This window comes from Petromyzon marinus, unplaced genomic scaffold, assembly GCF_048934315.1.
Source record: "Petromyzon marinus isolate PM22_M1 ecotype Great Lakes invasive population unplaced genomic scaffold, UKy_Petmar_22M1.pri1.0 PM_G_Scaffold_9, whole genome shotgun sequence".
Lineage (NCBI taxonomy): Eukaryota > Metazoa > Chordata > Hyperoartia > Petromyzontiformes > Petromyzontidae > Petromyzon > Petromyzon marinus.
In genome coordinates, this window is record NW_027423046.1 from 883671 (window position 1) to 899182 (window position 15512).

General features: G+C 49.1%; 1 protein-coding gene and 1 long non-coding RNA gene across 5 annotated transcripts; one reads left to right on the top strand and one right to left on the bottom strand.

The window, feature by feature from the left end:
• Positions 1-1540: 1540 nt before the first annotated feature.
• LOC142921775 (uncharacterized) lies at positions 1541-9621 on the bottom strand. 4 transcript variants are annotated; one of them, XM_076063099.1, is made up of 8 exons: positions 9413-9621; positions 7072-7211; positions 6852-6929; positions 5726-5818; positions 5447-5552; positions 4496-4662; positions 3802-4044; positions 1541-2298 (listed from the first exon to the last, which is right to left on the bottom strand). In XM_076063099.1, exons 2-8 carry the CDS (start codon positions 7160-7162, stop codon positions 2138-2140), a joined length of 939 nt encoding a protein of 312 aa, XP_075919214.1. In that variant the 5' UTR covers positions 7163-7211; positions 9413-9621; the 3' UTR covers positions 1541-2137. The 4 variants fall into 4 exon arrangements, with proteins under 4 accessions (XP_075919214.1, XP_075919216.1, XP_075919215.1 ...); XM_076063101.1 differs by lacking the exon at positions 7072-7211; XM_076063100.1 differs by lacking the exon at positions 6852-6929.
• A 1514-nt stretch (positions 9622-11135) lies between these two features.
• LOC142921776 (uncharacterized) lies at positions 11136-15419 on the top strand. The gene is made up of 3 exons (XR_012939656.1): positions 11136-11204; positions 11511-11576; positions 12708-15419. It is a non-coding gene; the product is annotated as an uncharacterized LOC142921776 (long non-coding RNA).
• Positions 15420-15512: the final 93 nt, after the last annotated feature.

Below are 15512 nucleotides of genomic sequence, written 5' to 3' on the forward strand. Positions count from 1 at the left end.
GCTGCGAACATCTTTGATGACGGCTCGTATCAGCGCAGGAGGAAGAGGTTCAAACGGTGCGGTGTGGTGTGGGGTGAGTGGGCGAATGACTGGATGGGTAGGTGAGTGGGTGGGTAGGTGAGTGGGTAGGTGAGTGGGTGGGTGAGTGGGTGGGTAGGTGAGTGGATGGGTAGGTGTGTGGGCGAATGACAGGGTGGGTAGGTGAGTGGATGGGTAGGTGAGTGGGCGAATGACTGGGTAGGTAGGTGAGTGGATGGGTAGGTGAGTGGGTGGGTAGGTGAGTGGGTGGGTAGGTGAGTGAGTGGGTAGGTGAGCGAGTGGGTAGGTGAGTGAGTGGGTAGGTAGGTGAGTGGGTGGGTAGATGAGTGGGTGGGTAGGTGAGTGAGTGGGCGAATGACTGGATGGGTAGATGAGTGGGTGGGTTGGTAGGTGAGTAGGTGGGTAGGTGAGTGGGTGGGTAGGTGAGTGGGTGGGTAGGTGAGTGAGTGGGCGAATGACTGGATGGGTAGATGAGTGGGTGGGTGGGTAGGTGAGTGGGCGAATGACTGGATGAGTAGATGAGTGGCTGGGTAGGTGAGTGGGTAAGTGAGTGAAAGGGTGGGTGAATCGGTTGGTGGGTGAGTGGGAGGGTGGGTGTGGATGTGTACTGTGATGCATCTGCCAATTGTCTCAAGTGAGTCAACCCATGGCATCTGGGTCTGTCCCGTGACCTGTCAGCGAACTTGGCCTAAGCTCCGTGGTGATCTCACGGGTGGTCGGGGCATTTAAACTGGAGCATGATGTTTATTTTGCTCCCCATAGAATGTGGAGATTTTACGTGGTAACAACTTCTTTAAACACCACCGAGGCGTCGTTAAGCGTCTCTTTCAAACCGTGATAGTTTGCGAACGGTAGTTTCCCTTATCTCCAGATATATAAAAGGCAAAGTTGTGATTATGTGTGTCTGTTCAAAATGTTTAGCGTACTTCCCGACATGCAACAAACTTTAAATTTGCCATGTGGGTACTTTCCAGACTGTACACCGTGCAAACATTATAAAAATACACTTTTAGCTTCTATTTTAGGGGGGGAGGGGATCTCAATAATGCATTTATTTTTTGCACGGCAAGTGAGCTGTGACATCAAATCTGTCACGTGACCCGCGCACGTGGAAGCGTAACGCATTGTAGTGTAGCGGTTAGCGTTGTCTGTGTGTGTCTGTGTGTGTGTCTGTGTGTGTCTCTGTGTGTGTGTGTGTCTGTGTCTGTGTGTGTCTGTGTGTCTGTGTGTGGCTGTGTGTGTGTCTGTGTGTGTCTGTGTGTGGGGGGGGGAGCGGTAGTGTAGTGGTTAGCGCTACGCTGCGCTACGAACCCGGCGACCCGAGTTCGATTCCCGCTCACGGCCACCACCGGTGACGATTATTTCAACCGGTCCTGGGCCTCCCCTAGGTCGACTCAGCCTCAAACGTGTAAATGTTGTGGTGTGAACATCGGGAGACAAAGGCGGCCGGACGTGGTGAATCCAAGTCCCGGGCGAAGCCGGGTAGTTAAAGCTCGTGCTGTTATATTCACAATCAGATGTTTTTATTTCGACTCGAGGAAAATCGGTGAAATCGGAAGCCAACGATAGGCCCCAGTTGTGGGCCCTTCTTAACCTGGTAACAAAATAATATTCTTAATCAGTGATGTCCTCACCTAAGCGTGTGAGACGAGACGGACGCACAAGACTCTAGTCTCCCTTTGCTGTACATCACTCACAGAGCACCACAGCGCCCCCCCCCCACCCACCAGATCCACAACAGCGTTCGCCCCGCAAGACTAAGGCAGCTTCTCCCTGCCTCAGCTGGACCATCAACAACGGCAACATTTGTGTCAACAACAGCAGCAACAGCTAACTTGGCGCCTTTATCATTACGTCTTCAGCACGGCAGCAGCAGCACGGAACAACTTCAGGGCATGACTCAGTCGCAACTCGCGTTTAAAATCGTCACGCAAGACGGCTCTCCGCGAGACGTCGCGGGCACACGGCGAGTTACTTTTTTCCCCGAATAAAACTCGGGACAACGTGAATGCGTGGAAACGAGAAACAATGTCGGAACGCAACGGGGCATCGCAAATCGTAAAGATTTTTTGCGAGAGCGAGAAAGAAAAGCTTCCTTCTAGACGTCGCCGCCGCGCGCCAACGACGGCACCAGCGCGAGCAGAAGCGCCGTGGGCCAAGCGGCACCGGGGCAGCAAGACGCCTTGCTGGTGGCGGACGCCCGCCCCGCTGACGTCGTCACCACTGACGTCGTCGCCGCTGCTGATGACGCCATCGCCGCTGCAAAGGGGCAAGCGGAGAAACGAGACGTCAGTCGCCATCGCTACGATGAGAGCGATGTACGAGTACCGGGGGGGCCTCCTACAACCCTCCGCCTCCTCCTCCATTTCCACCACCACCAACAACACCAACACCACCAACACCACCAACACCAACACCACCACCAACATCACCACCAACACCACCACCAACATCACCACCAACACCACCAACATCACCACCAACACCACCAACACCACCACCAACATCACCACCAACATCACCACCAACACCACCACCAACACCACCAACACCCCACCACCACCAACACCACCACCAACACCACCAACACCAACACCACCAACACCAACACCACCAACACCACTAACACCACCACCGCCACCACCTCCTAGGGGATGGAAGATTTGTTGGAGGTTGTTGGTAGTTGAGACTGAAACCTCTTCCTCACTTGTTCACTCAGCCACTCACCCACCCACCCAATCACTCATTCAGAGAGACGATCCATCACACTACGTTTAAAACTATTTGGTAAATTAAAACGCCGACTGTCACATCATCGACGTCAGGTGCCCGATTGTAACTCCTCTGCGGTGAGCGGTGGACCACCACCACCACCACCACCGCCACCCGCGTGTCAACAACGCTCTTTGCCAAAACAGCAAACCCCTGCCCAGAGTTGCGATGCTGAGAATCGTTTTATTGTCAAAGCGTTATTTTATCTCCGTTTGACCGCAAATTGGTTGACTGCCCTCGATGTGTGCACCTCCATGAGTCCATGGGAGCCTTTAACATTGAAGTCTATGGGAGCCTTTAACATAGAAGTCTATGGGAGCCTTTAACATTGAAGTCTATGGGAGCCTTTAACATTGAAGTCTATGGGAGACTTTAACATTGAAGTCTATGGGAGCCTTTAACATTGAAGTCTATGGGAGCCTTTAACAGTGAAGTCTATGGGAGCCTTTAACATTGAAGTCTATGGGAGCCTTTAACATTGAAGTCTATGGGAGCCTTTAACATTGAAGTCTATGGAAGCCTTTAACATTGAAGTCTACGGGAGCCTTTAACATTGAAGTCTACGGGAGCCTTTAACATTGAAGTCTACGGGAGCCTTTAACATTGAAGTCTACGGGAGCCTTTAACATTGAAGTCTGTGGGAGCCTTTAACATTGAAGTCTGTGGGAGCCTTTAACATTGAAGTCTATGAGAGCCTGTAACATTGAAGTCTATGGGAGCCTTTAACATTGAAGTCTATGGGAGTCTTTAACATTGAAGTCTATGGGAGCCTTTAACATTGAAGTCTATGGGAGCCTTTAACATTGAATCCAAGCATGAATGGAGCAAGCACTTGGGAACCCGAGCAGCAAATGGAGATTCACGGGGTGGCCAGAAACCAAGTTTTTTTAAAACCCAGGACTTTCCGCGCCGCCGATCTCATTGGGCTGACCACGGCCATTTGCATCGTCAGGGTGGTCAGACGATCCAAGCCGCCGCCCTCCCGCGTACCTGGCGAGGTAGCTAACAGCTCGTCGTCGTCATCCTCGCCATCGTCAGCACCGCCGTCACGGCCGCTACCGGCGTTGGGGGCCGATGGCGAGGACGTAGAGGCCTCCTTGCCATCGTCCTGGCCCTCCTCCTCGTCCTCCTCCTTCTCGTCCTCCTCCTCGTCCTCCTCCTCGTCTCCCTCCTCGTCCTCCTCCTCGTCCTCCTCGTCCTCCTCCTCGTCCTCCTCCTCACCGCCCGGCGCCACTGTGGGGGTGGTTGTGGGGGTGATGGTGGTGGTAGTTAATGGTGGCGGTGGCGGGTGTAGCGGTCTACACCGCGCTACACCGCGCTACGAACCCTGCGAACCCGAGTTCGATTCCCGCTCACGGCCACCAACACGCGGTGACGATTATCTGAACCGGTCTTGGGCCTCCCCTAGGTCGACTCGGCCTCAAACGAGCACCCGGCGCGGTGTGTGGCGAACATCGCCAGCACCGGGGAGACAAAGGCGGTCGGGCGTGGCGCCGGCCACCCGCCCCCTCGTGCGCCGTGCCGGCCTTCACAGGCGCCGCTCGCTAACGGCGCTCGCCCCCGCGGCCTGTTGAGGCTACACGGCGGAGGATCTTCGTCTTCGACGGCGGCGGTTAATGGCTCGGCGCCGGATCGGAGAGGGATTCCGGCCGGCGGGTTTGTTGCCGGCGGCGACTTTGCTCACCTTCGACGGAGAGGTGCGCCCGCAGCTGGTCTGTGTTGAGGTTGTTGGTGGCGAAGCAGGTGTAAGTGTCCGTGTCCTCGCGCCGCAAGTCCAGGATGCGAAGGGTGCCGTTCTCGAAGATCTGGAAGCGCTCGCCCTCAACATTCAAGCTCCGGTAGTTCCTGAACCTGGCGGTGCGCGGGAAGGCGTGGGGGGCGTGGGGGGCGTGGGGGGCGTGAACCGTTGCGGTTTGACGGCGATGCCGTCGGGGGATTTGAGATCCGGGGTCGGCGGCTTCGGGAGACGCGGAGGCGAACGTCCCGCGGGACGTTGGAGCGGCGAGGTTCACGCGGCCCTCCGCCGCGTTGAGTGCCCCTCTCACTCTCTTGCTCTGAGCCACGTCCGCGTGGCGGCCATCGACAGTCACCCAACCCCACCCCCGCGCGCGCGAAATTATAAATGTTAGCCTATGGGAGCCTTTAACATTGAAGCCTATTGGAGTCTTTAACATTAATGTCTATGGGAACCTTTAACATTGAAGTCTATGGGAGTCTTTAACATTGAAGTCTATGGGAGTCTTTAACATTGAAGTCTATGGGAGTGTTCTATGTTGAACTTCTTTCGCTCCGTACGTGGCCAGCCATGCAAACCCGCTGGCGGCATTCACAAAACAGACTCAACCCCCGTACCTCTGATTAGCACGGTTGGCCACGTAGGGTGCGAAAGAAGTTCAGGGCACGTACAGCCCTCGCGACAGGGAGCGTCGAAGCGCGATGACGGTGTGCCGAATGAACGAGGAGCCTCTTCGTCGTCAGGGCTGTCGTTTGCGACATGGCCGGGTAGCTTCTGAAAAACAGCTGCACGGCTCGGTGGGCATCAGGCGGTGAAATAAACAAAAAGAGTCTCCAGCGAGCGGAGAGCGAGAGGAGAGGCGGAGAGGGACGGACGCTCAGGCGCAGCGTTCGGTCTCACCACAGGATGGTGGCGGGCGGCCACACCGAGCACTCCATGTACACCGCCTCTCCCTCTCTCGCCCTGTACATCCTGTCTGGCTCCGTCAGCATCGACGGGGGGCTGGCTGTGTGAGGCGGTGGTGGGGGGGGCAGAGACAGCGAGCGGGCAGAGGTCGCTCCCGAGGGTGGGGGGGGGGGTCGCTCCGGGCCGAGCAAGTACTTGCAGTGCTGCACCTTAACAAACTGCGTACTCAACTGGGCCCTGTACATGTGTGTGTGTGATGTCGCAACCGTGCACCTTTCCGTCGTGTGTCCGGAGGTTGCTGCTTTGCTGCATACACCTGATGTGAGCTTCTTTGGTACCGTACGTGGCCAGAGATGATAACCGCAGCTGCGGGCGAAAATACAGCAGAGTGTTAGTAGGGTCTCTGTGTGAGTAGTGTGTGGGTCTCTGTGTGAGTAGTGTGTGTCTCTGTGTGAGTAGTGTGTGGGTCTCTCTGTGTGAGTAGTCTGTGGGTCTCTCTGTGAGTAGTGTGTGGGTCTCTCTGTGAGTAGTCTGTGGGTCTCTATGTGAGTAGTGTGTGGGTCTCTGTGTGAGTAGTGTGTGGGTCTCTCTGTGTGAGTAGTGTGTGGGTCTCTGTGTGAGTAGTGTGTGGGTCTCTGTGTGAGTAGTGTGTGGGTCTCTCTGTGTGAGTAGTGTGTGGGTCTCTCTGTGAGTAGTGTCTGGGTCTCTATGTGAGTAGTGTGTGGGTCTCTGTGTGAGTAGTGTGTGGGTCTCTGTGTGAGTAGTGTCTGGGTCTCTATGTGAGTAGTGTGTGGGTCTCTGTGTGAGTAGTGTGTGGGTCTCTCTGTGTGAGTAGTGTGTGGGTCTCTCTGTGAGTAGTGTCTGGGTCTCTATGTGAACAGTGTGTGGGTCTCTGTGTGAGTAGTGTATGGGTCTCTGTGTGAGTAGTGTGTGGGTCTCTCTGTGTGAGCAGTGTGTGGGTCTCTGTGTGAGTAGTGTGTGGGTCTCTGTGTGAGTAGTCTGTGGATCTCTGTGTGAGTAGTGTATTGGGTCTCTGTGTGAGTAGTGTGTGGGTCTCTCTGTGTGAGTAGTGTGTGGGTCTCTGTGTGAGTAGTGTGTGGGTCTCTGTGTGTGAGTAGTGTGTGGGTCTCTGAGTGAGTAGTGTGTGAGTCTCTGTGTGAGTAGTCTGTGTGTCTCTGTGTGAGTAGTCTGTGTGTCTCTGTGTGTGGGACCCAGACACTACTCACTCAGAGACCCACACACTACTCACACAGAGACCCACAGACTACTCACTCAGAGACCCACACACTACTCACAGAGAGACCCACATACTACTCACACAGAGACCCACACACTACTCACACAGATACCCACACACTACTCACACAGAGACCCACACACTACTCAAACAGATACCCACAAGTGTTTCGAGTACTCGGCCCCGCTTGAACGTCGAAGTGCTTCGTTGAAGCTATCATTTGCAAGAGCCGGGGTGCTTCTGAAAAAAAAAGAGCCACGAAGCTCAGTGGGCATTGCCTGGTGAAGTCAAAAGAGTCGAGTTTAGTCGATGGCCTTTAGTGGGAGTAGCGTTGAGAGGGGGCATCGTCTCAAGTGGGGTAGCGGCACTGTTTGCTACTCACGGTCAAGGGGCAGGGCGAAGGGGTTGTGACGGTCGCCCAGCACAACGACCAGCAAGGCCACTAAACGGGTGGTGGTGTGGAAAGTCTCCATGGGGGGGGGGGGGTGACAGATGGTCGGCCTGGCGGCTTCCTTCACTTGGCTAGGAGGGGTGAAGGGGAGGGAGTAGGAGGAGCAGTGGGAATGATATTTATTTAGACTGCAAGAGGAGGAATCCAAAGCGCTATGAAGCTCTTTTTTCACAGATGTCCAGCTGTGGCGCTGGGTCAGAAACATGACAACAAACACAAAACAAAAACACGGCGTGAGTGCAGAGTTACAGGAAGAGTAAAACAAATCACTTTAAAAAAAAATATATACTAATAAAACTAACCAATGTTTAATCTTGCCACGCGAAGCACACCACCGTGCTACATAGCTCTTTTTAAGAAGAGACATTGGCCCATAAACGGTGGGCTGATATCAAGTGGACATTTAGGGCAAAATACTCTAAACGCGTGGCGTTTCTGAATGTGGAGGGGAAAAAACCGAGGACTCTGGGAGAGAAATCCACGCGGCCGCGGGGCGCGAGAAACGTCAACTCCAAAGATAGAGCAGGGAATGTCAGGGTCGGTATCAAACCCCACGACCTCCTGTACACCAGGTGACAACCATGCCGGGTTAAAGACCTCCTCCTTCACAACGGGACAATTGGAGTCATGCCTAAGGCTCCCTCACTGATGGACACGTTCCTCCTGTGTTGAGCAAAATGTTTAGGTTCTCATCGTTTCGCAGAGGCTGCATTTTTTGCCACCGCAGAAAACGAACGTTGGGGGAAACGCCTCCTCGCATCGGACTCTTTGTTTTTTTTGCTAAAGTCACGTAGGTAAAAAAAAATCTATAAAATAAATAAATGAAAAAAACAACTCAATTAAAATCACGACGTTTCGGAGGCAGCAGCACAAGCTTCCGTCTTGAGGTGGAAACCGTCACGGCAAAATTGCTGCATCAGGTGAAGAGAACTCTAAGACACCCGAGATTGTATACAGGTTAAGGGGGGGGGGAGATAAGAAGGGCCGTGGGGGGGGGCTAAGTTAAGCCGCCTTCTGTTATGCTGCAGGGGGTTGGGGGGGACGGAGAGATGGCCGTGTGCAGGTTGAAGAGCGTTACACACATGAACCAGAGGCAGGGGGCAGTAGTTAAGCTGACAAACTGGTTGCCTTGCAGAGCATACTGCTGTAAACTATAAGGCTGCTAAAGTTTAACTTGGGTTTAACTTTATTTTTTTTACCTCTGCGGCTTTACCGAAAAAAATCCAAAGAGTATGAATCCTTGCACATCACGAAAGCTTCAAATCTAGCGCCTCACATCGTGTTAGTTTGGCACCGATGTTCGTGCTGATGTTTTAAACTAGATCAATAAAACAACATTGATTACAGCCCCAGCTCAGGTTTTTTTCCCATCAATGAAACACCCCCTGAAGTGAGAGCACCTTCCAGGATATAAACCAACACTGCCGCACGTCTGTCCAAGAGCTGTGTAATAAAAACAATTGAGTTGAAAAAAATGTCAAGCTGACAGGGAAAGGGGCTCCTGGCAACTGTGACCGCCAGCCAGGTCGATGTATTGGTAATGAGAATGTGCAATTTGTTTTATCCTTGGAAACACGGACTATGAATAAAACGAGATATTCTTAACTCTTTCGGTAAAGTCACATTGAAGGGAAACAATAAAATAATAAAATATATAAAACAATAAAAATTCTCACGACGTTTCGACCATAACACAAACGGTCGTCATCAGGTTGAAACGTCATGAGAATTTTTATTGTTTTATATATATATTTTATTGTTTCCCTTCAACGTGACTTTACCGAAAGAGCTAAGAATATGAATTACCGCAGTTACGAAAGCTTCAAATCAAAATTTAAAACGAGATACTCGCAGAGTTTATGCTTCTGAATGTGCACTTGTTCAAGCGATTCACTCGGGTCTAAGAGGCAGACGCACGGTAAATTATTGGGCGCACTTTGTAAGCTCCTAAGGTAGACAAAGCGAGCTTGAACACGACGCGCTCGAGTGAAGTCTTTGAGCGACGCATCACCACATTGACACGCGTGCATCGCAAACAATTCAAGTTTAAAACACGCAGCAAAGATTCGTTACAAAAGCCTAGCGGCAGCCTTCAGGCATCCTTTGGAAGCTTGCTAACCCACAACATAACCTAGAGACCATCTTCCAGGTCTCTATGGAGACCATCGCATGACAGCGGCATCTGTAGCCGGCCAAAGTGCCGCCTCGGCCGGCTGGGCAATCTAGCCGAGACCGGTGACACTCCCGGAATAGGCCTCAACACGGCACTCACCAGCGCAACGCTGCGTAGGTGTCTGGGGGGGGGTCTTGAGCTATATCCTCCTTCGTGGTGAGGTTACAAACAAAGCAATGTCCTCGTGTGGTCGTGGTGGAGGAGGAGATTCGACGTTCCGTGCCTCGAATCACGGGCAGGCGACTCGGCGGGGCTGTTATCACGTGAGGCCTTAGCAGGGCGCTTTTATAAATCGTAGTGCGGATAGGCGAACACGCAGTGCGAGCGAGGCTCAGATTCTGTAGAATTGATAAACACTGCCCATAGACTCATCACTGCCCATAGACTCAACACTGCCCATAGACTCAGCACTGCCCATATACTCAACACTGCCCATAGACTCAACACTGCACCATAGACTCAACACTGCACCATAATAGACTCAGCACTGCCCATAGACTCAACACTGCCCGTAGACTCAACACTGCCCGTAGACTCAACATTGCCCATATACTCAACACTGCACCATAGACTCAACACTGCCCGTAGACTCAACTCTGCCCATAGACTCAACACTGTCCATAGACTCAACACTGCCCATAGACTCAACACTGCCCCATAGACTCACCACTGTGATCTCTACATTTGGGTCAAACTTAACATCTCTTAATGTTCGACGGCTTGTGCACCAGATCTTATTTATTCACGATGTACTTACAAAAAATTCCGCAGACTACCTACTGGATTTCCTCTCTGTTTCAAAGAACAAATTTGACCTCAGGTCTTCGCTCATTTACCAGCTTCACATTCCCTATTGCCGTACAAAAACTGGAGGAAGGGCCTTTGCTATTCATGACCCCAGGGTCTGGAATGCTATTGCCAATAAACTGCAACTTGAATCACTACCTATGAGATCTTCACTCAAAACTGCTCTAGAGGAGTTGTACACCCCTAGCTGCCACTGCTATTCAGTGGCCTAAAATATGGCTCTAGATTTTGGTGTTATAATTTATTCATGTAGTTTATTGTAAAAAATTCGGTCACACTCCCTATGATCACTGTTACATTGCATTTATGGCTTTTATTTTGGTGATTTCGAAAAGTTTTTTTGGTTTAGGCCATGTTAATGTTTATTGTAGTACGGAGTTAGACTGATGGCCTTAATCTTAGTTATCTACATAATGACACCTTGCCGATATTAACTATGTTAACCTATTTGTATTTTTTTTATTTTTAAATTATATCTTAAAGCTATTTTATATTCGATATTTATTAAATTTTATATACTTTAGCCCCTTGGTGTTATACTTTTAACCCTTATTATTATAGTAAGACTTGTTTAAAACTTATTTAAGATTTTAGATTCCTATATGTTGAATGTATGCACCATCCTGCCAAAGTAAATTCCGTGTCGGTGTGAACTTTCATGGCGAATAAAACCCTTTCTGATTCTGATTCTATTGTGGTTGTTGTTATTTGACTTGCATCCCACTGGGGTTTTTGCACACAGAGTTGGTGTACGGTGCTATTTCAGGAATATTTTGATATTTTTTTCCTGTATTTTCTGTTTGCACAGTCACATAATCATTTTAAGATGTTTTCTTGTTCATGTTTTTTGTTTGTTGCGGTTGCACCCGATTCAAGAGCCGAATGGCTCACAGGGCTATACCAAACAAATGAACAAATGAACTAAAATGAACTAATATCGAAAGGCACATTAACATAATTTATTCATACTCTAATTTATTTATTTACGGAGAAGCTCATTGTAGGAGGGGCGTGTCCCGTTCCCCGGAAGTGACGTCATGTCACCTGCTGCAGGAAGCTATCGCTTCCTGCACTGAAATCCGAGGTGAGAAATTCTCATTGCGATTGTGGTTGTTGTGGTGGTGGTTATGGTGGTTGTTGTTGTTTACCAAGGTAGAGCCTCGCTCTCTCTCGTAGGGATGTCAACTGAGTAGCAGCGAGCATTGGAATCGATGTCCAGGTTGGAACTTTACAACGCGGGGCCTAGCCACGCGGGGCCTTGCCTCCTGCCCTCGCCTGATGGCATTCACTTTAATTATCTCGCTTAAGTTTAATTTGTCTTCACCCGGCTCGCCACTTTGTAACTTTGTTTTATTGTCAATATTCACGCAGTTTTTATTTTTTTCACCAGGCCAAGCCCGCTTGAGCTGCTATACCGCTCTTGTCATCAGAAGCGACCTGCCCACAACAACACAAGGTGAGGCTTTGTCAACGTGTGTGAATGTTTTGACTTAAAACTTTGGTGACTGTAGGAATTAATATTCTTGGTTCTTTCGGTAAAGTCACGTAGATAGAAAATAAAATGAAAATAACAAAAAAATGTAAATAAAGCAAAAAAACTCACGTCGTTTTGATCGCAACACAAGTGGTCTTTATATAATGTAATTATATTATCTGTTATTGTTATTTTCTATCTACGTAACTTTACTGAAAGAAACAAGAATACGTGTGTCAATGTCTATCGGTCAAAGACGCTAAACAGAGTGACACAAACTCCAAATATACAGCAGGCGTCAGGGTCGGGATCGAACCCACGACTTCCTGTATACCAGGTGAGGTAGTTAACATCTCACCACAGAGAGAGACACGCAAACTCCAGTTAGCCTCGGCTGTGTTCGTTGATCCTCAATTAATTACTTGGTGCAGTGAGGAAGCATTCATGCCAAGCAGATGAAGGTGGCCAGGCGTGATTCTAGACACGCCACCGCCTGTTTACCCAGTGACAGTGTACAGTTTGTGTTTGCAGTAACGTCTATTAACTCTGTTGAACACGGAGGTTATATCATAACAATAGTTTACTTTTGTTTTCCTCTGGAACTCTTTATACGAATGGAAACAGGAAGTTAACACAGCACGCACATGCAGCTGAAGTCGGAACTGTTCATCCCAGCATTCAAGGAGATCTGAGCCTGGATTCACACCTCTAAGTTGCGATTGAACATTGATTTATGAATTAATTTATGAATTAACACAGATAGTATTGTTTTCAACACCCTTTGCTATGTCAGCTGAATTTAGCGCTCATAAATATTCCTTTTGTAGCCAGACAGCCGAAATTGTGTGCTCGGAGTTTTGGGTGAACATTAATTTTGAAGATACGAGGGCTTCCAGGCATGTTTATAACCATTTGCCCTCTCATTGTGTGCCATAACAGCCCTGTGATTAATTTGGGAAAGTTTTTACTACATCATGAATATATGAATATAAACGTGTAAGTCACATGTGACTATATATGCATTCCTCTGTGCCTCGATACTGACGTGTAGATGGTGTGGATATTATTTTTTTCTGTCTGCAGCTGACACTTCCTCTGACGCTTCCTCCGCAGAATTGGTCTGATGGAGTAAATGCAGTCAGCGCAGCTCGGTAGGACAAGGCTCCAATGCGACTGGTGTGCATACAGCACGGATCGGACTGGAGATGTGACACGGCACCAGAGAACTCACACAGGAGAGAAACCCTTCAAATGTACTGTGTGTAACAAGGCATTTGCATGGCCATCAGTTTTTCAGAACCACCAGAGAACACACACAGGAGAGAAACCCTTCAGGTGCAGTGTGTGTGGGAAGGCGTTTTCACAGTCATCTCCTCTTGTAACACACCAGAGAACACACACGGGAGAGAAACCCTTCAGGTGCAGTGTGTGTGGGAAGACATTTTCAGATTCATCTACTCTTAAAAAACACCAGAGAACACACACAGGAGAGAAACCCTTCAAGTGCAGTGTGTGTGGGAATGCATTTTCATGGTCATCTCGTCTTAAAACACACCAGAGAACACACATGGGAGAGAAACCCTTCAAGTGCACTGTGTGTGGGAAGGCATTTCCAGATTCATATAATCTTCAAAGACACCAGAAAACACACACGGGAGAGAAACCCTTTAAGTGCAGTGTTTGTAGGAAGGCATTTTCACAGTCATCTGCTCTTAAAAAACACCAGAGAACACACACGGGAGAGAAACCCTTCAAGTGCAGTGTGTATGGGAAGCCATTTTCACAGTCATCTGCTCTTAAAGCACACCAGAGAACACACGGGAGAGAAACCCTTCACGTGCACTGTGTGTGGGAAGGCATTTTCACAGTCATCTGCTCTTAAAAAACACCAGAGAACACACACGGGAGAGAAACCCTTCAAGTGCAGTGTTTGCGGGAAGGCATTTGCACATTCATCAAATCTTCAAGTACACCAGAGAACACAGAAGCATCAGAAGATCCACAAGGAGTGGCGTCTGAAATCAGCTTGTGAAAGTCAAAGTGCCGCAATGAGCCCATCCCTCATGAAACACGAACCGGAAGAAAATCCCAGCTTGGACACTTTTGAAGGTATCGAGGTGAAATATGAAGAGGTGAAGGTGAAATATGAAGAGGTGATGGTGAAATGTGAAGAGGTGATGGTGAAGGTAAAATGTGAAGGTGAAGATTCAACTCCAAAATGGGACCTTCACATCGTGAAGCAGGAGGAGAATTCTGACTGTGAGGCAGAGTGAGGCAACTCCCAGCAGTTTGTGGAAGTGGAGGTGTGGGTGGACTTCCTCCGAGACAATACAAAGTCAAGTGGAGACCCAGTAGATGTGTAAGCCAGAGACGATGTCGCTCCAATAGATGCACCTTTGTCACAGGCCTTTAATGACAAGAACGTGAAGTTGAACACTTTGTGGGCCCATGGGTTGGGTAGATCTGTAACCAGGAGCGAGAGACAATAAGCTCCCAAGCATTCACTATGTTATAACAATTGCATTTACACGGTGCTTCCTTTATCGCCTCAGCAACTCAAAGTTTCGTGTCGTACCTCGTCTGAAACACTCGAAGAGCATCCCCAAGTAGCAGCTGCCCCTGTGTGGCACAAGGTGGTGGCCCTGCACCGGCCTGCATGTGGACAAGAGCCTGTCAGTAGGGGGCGATGATTGATGCGTCATCTCAGTTGTGTTGTTTGTAGGTAATCTTGATTCGAAGCTGTCGTGACTGCAGGAATCCACACTCTTGAGTTATTTCGGTAAAGTCACCACGTGGGTAGAAACATAACAGATCACGGCGTTTAGATCACAACACAAGCAATCGTCATCACGTGGGCCAACCACAGCAAGAGAAACTGCTGAAGTAGTAGGCGCCTACTCCAGCAGTTTCTTCTTATTGCTGCTGTGCTTGTCCCACCTGATGACGATTGCTTGTGTTGCCATCGAAACGCCGTGATCTATTATTTGTAGCGTAATGTTTAGAATTTGATACATTTTGACCCAGACGCCAGCATGCAACGGCCTACTCGTTTTGAATGACGCAACAATAGTACAGTGTACATACACTGTTAAGCAGACGGTGCGTATTTGTAAATAACTTCTTGTTAATACGATGTAACGTGATGCAGTCAATTTCGCTGCAGTAATTCAATGTTGTTGATATGCCCGTCAATCATTTAGAATTAATACTTGTCTGATTGTGCGCGTACATGTAACATTTTGTCTGAGGGTCACACATTGAATAAGTGATGTTAGGACAAAGTGTGTGTGTGTGTGTGTTTGGAAGTAACCTGTACAGAGAACTTGGGTGAGACCCGTTGTTCTTGTGATACAGATCAAAGGGTACTTTTGTGTTTCACGAAGCGTCTGCCTCTGGAGCAATTCATTGTCTTTGAAATAGGGAGCACGCTCGAATCATTCATCAGTTACAAGGTATACCACTTGAAAGTTACACGTATAGGAGGAGGTACATTCTCTACAACACGAATTCTAGTTTTGTCTTACGTGTTGACATACGATTTTGTCTAACTAGGACTAGAAATGCACCTTGCTGATTGACGTCTGGATGTTCGTACCTATCGGTTGAAGCAAACCCCACTTCTGTTGTTGAGACGCTGTGCACCGATAAGGGTCCAACACGTTGACGGCCTTCAGGCCAGGAAAGTCACAACATTTGCACACTAAGGACGCATTCACCCAAGTACCCCATGCTCCGTTTTGAAGTTTTAAAATGAAACATCTTTGAATTGTGTTGTGTTTTGAATTAGATGATTTTATTTACTCATTAAAAGCTTGTATCAATTTACATCTGGAAGACTTCATTGAAAAGTACATTTCGTGTGAATTTTCTCTCGTCATTAAGTAGATGGCCTTGCCGGGGGTTTGGTTCAATGTGGAC